An 11,284-nucleotide genomic window follows, 5' to 3' on the forward strand; every position below is an offset into this window, starting at 1 on the left:
GAATGTGGTTGGTTATAAATTGTTTTACATATCTCCCATACCCGAGCTTTCAAATTACATCTAGATGTCAGACTTTGAAACCTACATATTTAGATGTCAGTCTTGATCCTCTAAGTATTCAAAGTTGTTCAAACGTAAATCTCATACCTCCAAGATTTTGTGTATATTCCAAGTGGTAATCCGATTTCCACCAGTTGTTGTTAGTAATGATATCTTTGACCAGCAACGTACGCTAATCATATTTCTACCAATACTTGTTAAAGATATTTTCGACCATCCAATCTAACTCCAAAGGTAATTCTAACTTCCACTAGTCTTCGATCATCAAACTTGTCATCAACGTCGGGTACACTATGTGAAAAATGCCCATATATGACGGTCTTAGCCTGTCAAATTTTGAGAAATTTACCGGACCCTCCGGTCAAATATGCCCGTCAAATATTCTCTTGTAGAATTTTTTTTTTTTTTTGACGGCTCTGGACTATCAAATTTTTGGAGAATGGGCTTAAAAAAAACAAAAAAAAAATCCATAGAGTATGACCGTCGAATTTGGAGGTTTAACAAACAATAGCACGGTCCTCTAATTCACCAATCACAATGAATAAAATAATAATAAAAAAATCATAAAAAGAAAAAACAAAAGAAAAATCATAAAACAAGTTCCAAATTAAATTAAATAACCCAAAATTAATATACATGTAAACCTCTTTGTTAAGATCGAAAATTCTGCCAAAGCTACAGATAACTGACAATAATGCAGTATATGATATATATATATCTTACTGTTTTTTCATGTTGGGTAACTATGGTGACATCGTCTCCTTTGATTTCTGTTACTTCTCCATCTATCCACGCAACCTTTGAATCCTCATCCCACACATGTGAGCCGACGGCGATGTTAACAGGAGTTCCCTGAATCAAGCAAAGATCCAAAGTACTTTTATTTTATTATTTCATATTCATACATAAAAAAGATCGATCCATGAATCGAAAATGGTGTACAAAATTCAAAAACAGAATCCAACAAGAATCTGAATGCAACTTACCATGATTGAAAAGCTATACGAAGATCATCGAAATTTGAATTCAAGCAAGGTAAAAGAAGATATGGGTATTGATTTTAGAAGAAAAGGAGTGTTGTTATGAGATGAGAAGTGATTTTGAGGAATGAAGGTGTGGTGGATTGCTGGGAATGTAAAATGAAAAAGAATGTTTTAAGAGGAATTTGAAAAGTAAGGGAAAATGCAGGTGAAGGTAACTCAAAAGCAAAAGACATAGATATATAGGATTCATGTTGCTGACCCCAATAATTGGGATGAGGGGTAGATGATGATGTGTGTATGTCTTTTGGAGTAAAAATATATATACATAGAAAACAAATAATTATTGAGCATACCTCCTCTGCACTAAATGGATGAAGTGTTGGGGAGGAACAAAAGCACGTTCCATATCAACTAGTGCAACCACCATCTTCTTTGTTTCGTTCTTAAACACGTCCAATGCAGCACTTGCAATTGCCACAACCTGGAATAAATAACCGAATGCAGATCATTGAGACAAAGCATGTGTTATTCTAAGTGCAAATATGAATCCCACAGAAAAATAAGAAGCATTGATGGGGAAAGGAAACATAATCAACTTGAATTCAAAATACAACAGTTGAGGACCTCTTCAAATAAGGAAGAATATCTAATTCATGTATGATGCTCTAAACTCTCTTCTACCCAATTATTGACAGGAAAATTTCTCTAGGAATTCCTGAGGCCAATGTTTTTGTCGAAGAATTTCAAATAGTTGGATCCATCTATGAGACTTTTTACATAAGATAAGTATCAAACATCAGTCAGTAGTACAATTCTGTACCTGAGTTGCTATAACCAAAGTAAACTGAGCGAAAAATGATGCATTTGTCTCAATTAATGCCTCCAGGGACTCCTCCACAAACTTGGCTTTAACAGCATCATTTAATTCTTTTTTTTTTGAAAAGTACAGCATCATTTAATTCTTGCAGAAAGGCACATACGCATTTTGCTTTGGATCGCCCAACACTTGATTCATCCACTGTCCATGTCACAAGTAACTCAAATACAGAAAGCATAAAATTAAAAGCAAATTTCGAGTAACATCCAATGACATAAACAGAGAACTTACACATAAAATTGTTTCCAAGGTCACCTAGTTCAACTTTAGATCCATCAATGACAGTGATACTTCCAACTCCACCAAGAACAAGATTTTTCAATGTTTCAAAAACAATACTATACAAACTAGTTTTAAAACTCAGAAATTCAACTCAGTAAGTTGAAAACTCAGAATTGGTACAGACAAGTCCAACAAAATAGTCGTAAACTACGGTATATAAGGATGGACAACTAGACACTCAAGATAACAATTCACTCACAGACCCAAGAAGAGTACAATATCATATGTGTGCCATCTTGGAAACAATATGATCTCGAAATTTAGAACAACAACTACTATATTTTTCCTTCTTGAAGGTCTTCCATGATAAACAGGACTCCACTCTTGAAAACAGATCTTTGATCATCATCGTTACCATTACATCTTTATCCTAGCCAAAACGGAAATAGAAGTTAGACAAGAAGGTTTGTAAAATGTTGTAATTACAGAATTTAGCATTTTATAGCATGTTATGGCATACCAAGCGGGCGACCTAGCTAGAGGGGATTGATTTGTGTCATTACAACAGATAAAATAGCTCCTTTTTTTCCATTAAAGAGTTACACTTGCTGCAAATAATAAAAGGCAATCACGATAATTTTTTATTTTTTATTTAAATTAAAATGAAAGGATAGAAGCATCAACTACTGTACCTTACTGGAAATAAGAAAATATACTCACCTCTGCATCTAATAACGTAGAGTAGACGTAATTCTATAAGTAGGAGTACATTTAAATCAAATATCATGTGAAAAAGGAACCAATTACTATTACCTCTTGATGTGCATCTGTTAGTCGCAAGCTTTCATTGGATCTTGTAGTCAATGCTAATCTCGGGGATGTAGGATATGATGCTCCAGGTCATCTCCTACCTCCTTTCGGCAACGCTCTCCCAAAATACAGCACCAACTAATTGACAATCTTTGAAGCTAAGTGAGATGTTGCAGCTCCTCAGGCATGCCCAATGAGCAGTTGACACAAGAGCAGACACCCTTTTTAAACTAATCTGTACTAGCAATGCTACCCATGGGAAATTAAAAGCCTGGACCTCAAAATTTTCCATGTTAGACATCTCCTTACTCTTTGTCTTTGCCATTCATCCCACCTGTTTGACCTTGTGCAAGTCAACTATATGGTTTTGTGTCTCCACCTCTACCTGTTTTCTATCGTTCACTCCTCCCTAGGTTGCTTTGGTTCGATTGGATTGGCACCTTGAAGTATGAATCTTCCTCCATCAACAGGGAATGCACCCCGGTTTGTATTAGACCAATCATTTGAAATGTACCCCTTCAATTGTGATACTAGATACTTACAACTTACCAGTGCTATACCAAATTCCTAGTTACTGTTTTCAAGGTGGCATTTGCCTCTTGTACTAGTGATCCATCCACTAGCTGAAGCTCCTCATGGGGTTAGTAGCACTATGATACTGGAGGTCTTATATGTTATTTTAGTTCATTTCATGATTGTGTAATTGTCTTTTTTTTTTTGTCCAGGAGAAACTTTCCATTGTAAATTTTGGACCAAGTGGCATAATTCAATGTGGAAGATGTCATGCATATGTGAATCCCTATGTCACATTTACAGATGGGGGGCAAAAATGGTGCTGCAACTTCAGTTCTTTGCTCAATGACGGTAGATTCCCATCCTAGTATTATATGTATCCCTCAGATTTTTTCTGTATGCATCTATCTCAAGTTCTGTGTGTGGTTTTGGCAGTGTTAAGACATTAAATTAAACATGTGTCAATTATTGTGATTGAAATATATCAATTTCAACAGCCACATGCACGAAATGTATAAATCAATGTTTATTTATCAATATTCTGCTCGAAGTCATTGTTCATCTACATTTCTGTTGAAATGAACTGAGATTTGGCCTTATGTCCCATACAACCTTGTGGCTCATCCTTACATTGCGGAAGCTTATGACAAGAAAGCACCACCTGGTTATGTCAGGAATGTTGAGACCATTGCAACAAGTACTTTGACCAGACAAGAATACCAAGACCAGTATCAATACATTACCATGTTTAGTGATGAAAATCCAAATTCTTGCTCTATCATGTAAATTAGGAAAAACAAAAGATACAAAATTGTGAGTCTCCATGTAGAGTTCAACATTGTGAGTCTTTATAGTGGCTCTCCATGTAGAGTTCAAAATTGTGAATATCGGTAGCATGATTACATTCCGTTACCATCTTGAATTTTTTAATATGGTGGTGATGGACTTATTTAATTAGATGCCAATAATCATGGGTGGTTACAATTTGTGCCTCAACAATTATGCTATTATTTCGGTAGTGGTTCTCAATATAATTTTGTTTATCTAGCTATGTATTTCCATTTAAACCAAGTTACAAAAATAATGTTGAACTTGTCCATTTTTTTATGGGTATAAGCTGGACTTAAACCCATGACCTCAGAGTTACTTTGCAATGTGTCAAACCAACTGAGCAAGGGCGGAGCTAGTAAGGAGCTGGTGGGGGCAATTGCCCCCACAGAACTTTGAGACACCCCTATATTTTCAACTAATTACATGTCCCATTTGTCCCTACTCCCTCACCTCTCTCCCCATTTGCCCTCACACCCTCACCTCCCTCCAATTCCCCCCCCCCCTCTTTCCATTTTTTGTTGATGACATTGCCTCTTGACTAGGCCTTCTCATATACTAATAGGAAATGACCTAAATATCATTTTCTTCAACTTCTAACCAAAAATCTCTGAATTTCTCTCTAAAACCATTCATCTTTAAGTTCTTCAACTATAAACTAACCATAGTTTGCCCCCACTACATGAAAATCCTGGCTCCATCCCGGCAATTGAGCTATGGCGCCCATGTCGAACCTACCACGTATAACATTGAATATAGCAATCTATAGAAATAGATCCAGTTTTGAAATGGCTATTGCTCATTAAAACACCCAAGTCAATTCCAATGGTTATACACTTAGATGACCCCATTAATCCATTATAATATTTTCAATTATCAAGTAAGTTTCTGGTTGTCTGTTTTCCTAAATTTTTGTCCATTGTGTCCACCACTAACCTATAAGAAAAGATATCTAACTTACTCCATGGTTTTAACTTTCAAGACTGTTAGCACCACTTGTATAAGGCTATAATAATTCAATTTGCACATGAAATAGTAATTTATCTCCTCCATGCTACATTTTAAGTAAGCAATGGATGCGTAGAGAAACTTCCACTACTACCATTTCAAATTGGATTTTTTTTAATTCACTTCCTTAGTACTTTTACATTAAATCTCTGCTTTTCTCTATATTGTAAAATATTTTTGTTTCCCATGCAACATAATCTACTTGCATTGCTTTAAAGTTACAAGACATGCTAGGAAGAATACCAATCAACCCTCAAGGCATGACATATGACATTCAGCCAATTAAGTTCATCTGTTTTAGAAGTGCATCAAAAAATATTTTAGTGGTAGAAAGAGAAAATGGATACATGTTAAGTACTAATATCACCCTTATCACTTCAATCTTTAGAGTACATCTACAGCAAAAATATTCAAAATGTTTATATAGATTGAAAAAATGTGTAAGAGAAACACACCTTCCCTACCAAACCCCCAATGCATAGGAAATAATCAATTGGTGTAACCATGTGTTTGCTATGAACAATTTCCCCCAAGATTCGTTCAACTGTTGCACCATGATTTGAAAATCAAAAAATCAAATAATCAAATGAAGAACAAGCAGTCTGTTTCTAGTTCACTATACATGTATATAATACCAATCTTTGATGATAGGTTAACTCCACTCACCTTTGGAACACCAAAAGATCTGAACTCAACAGATCGAATACCTTGAACAAAATCAATAATTGTATTAGGAATTGGGCATGATTTACTGGAAATCGTTGGATTTTACTTAATTTTTTTGGAAGAAAATTAATATATACATATCTTTTAGAACAAAAACAACTAGAAATGTTTGATTTTCATACATAAACCACAGAAAAATAGAGAATAAATGGAAAAATGCTTGAAATTAGGATTACACATCGAAAATCGATAGGAATCCTTCCGAGAGCTTGAATTTTGTAACAATTTATTGAATTCGGCTCAGATTCAACTTTTCCCTGCCAATGAACGAGCAAGAACAACAACTAGGACTTGAAATTCAATAAAAAAACATTGAAAATTTAAAAATAAAATAAAAATAAAAAGGAAATCGAATAACAAAATTACCTTTCAACTTGAAGAATCTGAAAACAACTCTTTGCTTCGGTAAATACATCAAATTTTTATTTGTTCTTAGGTTTAGTTTCGTACAAAATTAACACATTTGAGAAATAGGAAACCAAAATTAATATATTTTGTGGAATCAGAAATCCTAGCTCTCATCTTCAACAACCTGAATAGCGGTATGGATCCATCAACCTGAGAGAAAGGAGAAAGAGAGACTCACCTTAAAAAATAACTAAGAACTTCTTCTTCACTCCATCGTTTCCAATGTTGAGAGATCGAAAGATCTCTTCAAGAGATCAGAGATTGAACGATCAGATAGAGAAAGATCGAGAGGTCAAATAGAGGGAGAGATGAGATCGGAGACAGGGAGGAACATTGGAGAGAAATCAGAGAGCGAGTGAGAGAGAGAGACATTCGAGAGAGAGAGTGAGTGAGTGTGAGAGACGAAGAGTGGAATCGCAGAATATTTTTTATGGACCCGATATTTGTGGTCTACAGGCCGTGGAATTTGGGTAAAAAAATTTGACGGGCCAGGCCCAACAAATCTTTTCGTTGAAATTTATGATTTTCACGTAGTGGTAAATATACCTCCTACATATATCCCTTTGGTAGGTATTGATCAATTCTATAATCAATTAGTGGTAAAGATCTCATCATACAAAGTATATCCTCATTTTCCACGTTTATCACTTCGCTTGATTACCATGTTTCTATGTACATTGTACACACTTAGCACACATTATAATATTTCAAAGAGAACTTCTATTAACACACTAACTTTTACTTATATAGCACACCAATTTATACGTAAGGTTGTAAACAATAGTTAGATTTCAAAAGGATTGGTGCGTTGTAAGTAAAAGTTGACGTGCCAATAGAATCTCTCTATTTTGAAAGCATTCCATCTATGATTTTCTTAAACCTAATAATATTAATATAATTAGCCAGAGGTCCAATTTAGGTCCTAAGAGCCATTCCTTTTTGGAGAGGGACCCACCCACATTAGGATCTAAACATTCCTTGTAATTAATTACTCAACGCTAATGGGCCTTGATTGGACAATGATCAACATAGGCTCAATAAAAAAAACTGATCGATTTTAATTTTAAAAGAATGTTCTCCAGTGAGGTTGGCTCTTTCATGGGCCTAATCATTGGCCATAGCCTATATTGGGCTTTAAAATGAGATTGGACCTATGTAAGCCCAGATGATCAGCTTGAACACTAAGGATTCAAAGGCTTTTTAGAAAGGATGATTTAAGCATATGATACCAATAACTACCTGATTGGGTGCACAGATATTTTGGGAATGTAGGATTAGGCACATATAATGGATTTGGGCTTCGGAGGCTTTAGGCCACAATATTGAAGGAGTGATTGATGATCTACACTTTTGTGAGTTCAAAGGCTAATGGTGAATGTGTCAACGTAGTTTTATAAATTTGGGAGAGCTTATTAGGAGAGAGGCAAGGCATCGATGAGGGGCTAAACTCAACACGCTCCCGTGCATGTGAGCCGGATTGGACTGAAGCACGTGGAGATATGAATTGGGTGACATGAAGGAGAAAAATATCCAACTCTGATTCCATGATAAATTTGGGGTCCAAGTCAAAATCAATTGGCAAAAATTGGAGAGGCTTAGCAGCTTATAAGGAGAGAGACAAGGCAATGAGTGTTTGATATGGACTCAACATAGTTACAGAAATTTAGTAAAGTTGTAGGTCGGATGCAAACTAGCCAAGTTTTACTGTCACGATTCATGTTCCAAGTGACAATTGAAATTGAAGGCATGAGGACATCTAACGGGGAAGATAACATGAATTCATGATCAACAATTAAAACCATGATTTCAAGTATAATTTACACTTCTATTTCATGTTGAAGATTGGAGTTGAAATATGAGGTATGTGTGTTGTGCTTGAGCCATCTAATTGAAATTTACGAAATTGCCAAGAGTAGATGCCAAAGCTTTGGTACTGAGAGAAGAAGCTTGTGAAATAGGCGAATTAACTTTTAGTTTCACCAAAGATAGTGAGATATAGAAAAAGAAACACTATAATCAAATTGAAACAAAGTCTACCAATTCTCACCATAACATCGATCTTCAAACGATATATTCTATTGCGACAGTTGTTATTATTGTTGTCGTAGGAATCATATGTCCATGATTCTCGAACAAGTCATTTCTAATGCTTGATATTTTAGCCATCTATCTATTTTTCAATTAAGATTGCTCAAAATGCTTTATATATTAAATTTATATACCATCTTCAAAAAAAAAAAAAAAATTTAATCGATGAAAATGATCTCTATCACAAAATTCAGGAACCAATTTAATCCTGAATTTTTGTAGAGACTTCTATACCACTTTTTAAAAAAAATAATTTTAATAGCACACACTCTCTCATAAAAATTAACAAACCTGCACTGCAAGTACAAATACAAACTGTGCTCAATCTATAGCAAACCCCAAGTAGAGGTTATTCCACTTGCGCTGATACCATAGCCATTTGGCATCGTTACCATATAATAAGGATTGAAACAGTACGGATTATACACTTGCATTTTCCAACCATCAGTCTCATCATCTTGGTACTTATCTCTTGTATCAGTTTCATATCCATATCCATATCCGTTTCCGAATCCATACCCATAATTATAACCCATAGTAAAGAAACGGTTGGTACCATCGCAAGAGATACGTGTCATTCGGGCTGAAGTTTCTAGAAGAGCCTCCCAACTGACATTCTCATCGATATCCAACTGTATTAACGGCTCCTCTAACTTCTCATCATCCTCGAACTTCTCCCACTCCGTACTAATCACCGTCTCTAAACGTGCCAACTGTCTGTCACCACCTTCATCTTCCGTTAAAGTTGAAGACGAATAATCAACATTCGAAGATGACGGAGACGTCTCCGAAGAAGACGATTCCGTTAATTCCCACATTCCGTCAAGAAAAGATTCCAAAGCTCGCACGTGTATATAAGGAATCTGATCTACAAAAGGATACTCGAAGGATCCACAGTATCCCATAGCTTTACAAGACTCGTAAAACGTACTGAGTCGACTCGCTTGAGTTTCTGCTCTCTTATAGATTCCAAAACCAGAGATGCAATTTCGATACTGAAGCTGAAACAGATTATCCAACAAAACCACAATGTCTCGACGAAACGCGGTGTAGCACACGAAGCTGTCTCGAACGATTTGTTTCATTGCGGATCGGACGAGGTAGCTTCGAGTCGCTGACCCGGTCGGGTTACACTCAATGACTCGGTCGAGTAAGCTCTGGATCATAGGCAAAACCTCTATAATTCGCCCAACTTCCTGCATCTTCTCCGTAAAGTTTTCGGAAAATTGGCTCGATTCATAATCTATGGAGAAGCAATCGAGTGCTTCGTCAAGTAATCGAGCGTATGATTGGATGAAAATTGTGAAAATTTTGGAATTTGAAGACGAAGTATCTTGAAATCGACATGGATAGAGAGAAATCAAACCGTTGGATCTGAACCAGAGAAGATCAGATCTAAAGGGACTGTCATGTGGGAGAGACCGAAGTAAACGATGGAAGAGGAGGAGACACTTGAGTGCAACTCGCCAGGAATGAGTCTTACCGAATCGGCGAGTGAAACTGAGTGAGAAAGCTCGGAAGGTAGAAGGAGAGAAGGAGAAGATTTTTAAGAGTTGGTGAATGTGTTTCTCTGATAAGGGAAGATCATCAGGTGATGTAGCTTTAATTAAAATGAAATCGATGTCAGTGAATCCTGTCCCCATTGTTGTGATCTGGGCGTACCTGACACTTCCGTGCTCCTTAAGTGCGGTGTACGCTTGTTTGATCCTTCTCTGCATTTTGAGAGAGAGAGGGTTCAGTTATTAGGTAGGGATGAAAGGATTCAGTTATTAGGAGGGTAGGGATGAGTCTGAGAAGCCTAAATTTGAACGTTATGAAAGGGAAGTTTATTTTGGAGTGATGTTAAGATGGAGCTGAGGTGTACGGAAGGAGGTTTGGATATTAAATTGTTTAGTTTGTCTAGATATGTGTTTGATAGTAGGAAAAATAATACCTGTCAATTGCAATATTTCGTTCGGCATATTTAATTACTTGGAAGGATCGATGCGTCACAAGGTGGAAGTGCTGTCAACAACTCACAAATGTTCTCTTATATCTAGTTATATGGCTATATAAGAAATATTCCTACAAATTTGCCAGCTTTTCTTTTATGCATTTTTTTTTTAATTTTTTTTTATTCAAATCTGTTGTTTATGTTTATGTTTGATCGCATGGAAAATCATTTGTCAAGCAAATAATGTACTAGCTTGGGTCTTCTAAGGATTAAATTTTAATTTTAATTTAAAATTTGGGAGTTTATTCATTTTCAAAATGAATCAAGTAAAAAATAATAATAATTAATTTTTAAAAATAAATTTAGAATCAAAGTTTTCAATGAAATCAAGAGGGTTATGCTCTCGGATGTCTAATTTGATAATTCATATTTGAGCTCAATGACCCTTAATAATAATATTTGAAATCTTACTAAGCTTGTAAGCAAAGTATTTCTCTCTTTTTTTAATTAGATTAGTAGTTGATATGAACAAAGGAACATGTATCAAAAGGATTTTTTTTTTTTTTAATTTTAATTTTAAAAAACAATTGGTTAAAGGATTTTTAAAGATTATATAATATATATAAAAAAAAATGGTTATTTTTTTGTAATTTTCAAAACTAACCATGTTAATTAGAGGATGATTGGTTGCAATTTTATTGGTTTTTGATTAAAATGACCCTTCTTACTTCATATTTAGATGTAACATTGAGGGTATTTATAAGATTCAAATTTGGTACTGTGTGACAAATCATTTTCTTAGGGGGGAGGGGTGAGAAAAGACTTGTT

The 11,284-nt window shown here is 35.3% G+C and overlaps 2 protein-coding genes and 1 long non-coding RNA gene across 4 annotated transcripts; all 3 read right to left on the reverse strand.

The window, feature by feature from the left end:
• Positions 1–588: 588 nt before the first annotated feature.
• On the reverse strand, positions 589–4,761 carry LOC147398113 (NEDD8-activating enzyme E1 regulatory subunit AXL-like). The gene is made up of 6 exons (XM_086447266.1): positions 2,956–4,761; positions 2,663–2,750; positions 2,152–2,572; positions 1,864–2,061; positions 1,397–1,524; positions 589–912 (listed from the first exon to the last, which is right to left on the reverse strand). The coding sequence occupies exons 4-6, from the start codon at positions 1,996–1,998 to the stop codon at positions 846–848; spliced, it is 330 nt and encodes a 109-aa protein (XP_086303392.1). The 5' UTR covers positions 1,999–2,061; positions 2,152–2,572; positions 2,663–2,750; positions 2,956–4,761; the 3' UTR covers positions 589–845.
• Positions 4,762–4,843: 82 nt separating this feature from the next.
• Positions 4,844–6,804, reverse strand: LOC147398114 (uncharacterized). 2 transcript variants are annotated; one of them, XR_015180154.1, is made up of 3 exons: positions 6,614–6,804; positions 5,968–6,008; positions 4,844–5,845 (listed from the first exon to the last, which is right to left on the reverse strand). It is a non-coding gene; the product is annotated as an uncharacterized LOC147398114 (long non-coding RNA). The 2 variants fall into 2 exon arrangements; XR_015180153.1 differs by lacking the exon at positions 6,614–6,804 and adding an exon at positions 6,206–6,310.
• Positions 6,805–8,739: 1,935 nt separating this feature from the next.
• Positions 8,740–10,398, reverse strand: LOC147398115 (putative clathrin assembly protein At2g01600). The gene has a single exon (XM_086447267.1). It carries the CDS (start codon positions 10,239–10,241, stop codon positions 8,850–8,852), a length of 1,392 nt encoding a protein of 463 aa, XP_086303393.1. The 5' UTR covers positions 10,242–10,398; the 3' UTR covers positions 8,740–8,849.
• Between the last annotated feature and the right edge of the window lie 886 nt (positions 10,399–11,284).

Source organism: Akebia trifoliata, chromosome 7 (assembly GCF_017979445.1).
Source record: "Akebia trifoliata isolate Shusen 1 chromosome 7, ASM1797944v1, whole genome shotgun sequence".
Taxonomy (NCBI): domain Eukaryota; kingdom Viridiplantae; phylum Streptophyta; class Magnoliopsida; order Ranunculales; family Lardizabalaceae; genus Akebia; species Akebia trifoliata.

Bases quoted from the DNA above. Each gene is read 5' to 3' on its own strand.
- LOC147398113 (XM_086447266.1), bottom strand. From the start codon at position 1,998: ATGATGCTGTACTTTTCAAAAAAAAAAGAATTAAATGATGCTGTTAAA. The intron at 1,525-1,863 runs GTACAGAATTGT...TATTTATTCCAG, and splicing joins CTTTGGTTATAGCAACTCAG to GTTGTGGCAATTGCAAGTGC. The intron at 913-1,396 runs GTATGCTCAATA...TGCTTGATTCAG, and splicing joins ATCCATTTAGTGCAGAGGAG to GGAACTCCTGTTAACATCGC.
- LOC147398115 (XM_086447267.1), bottom strand. From the start codon at position 10,241: ATGCAGAGAAGGATCAAACAAGCGTACACCGCACTTAAGGAGCACGGA.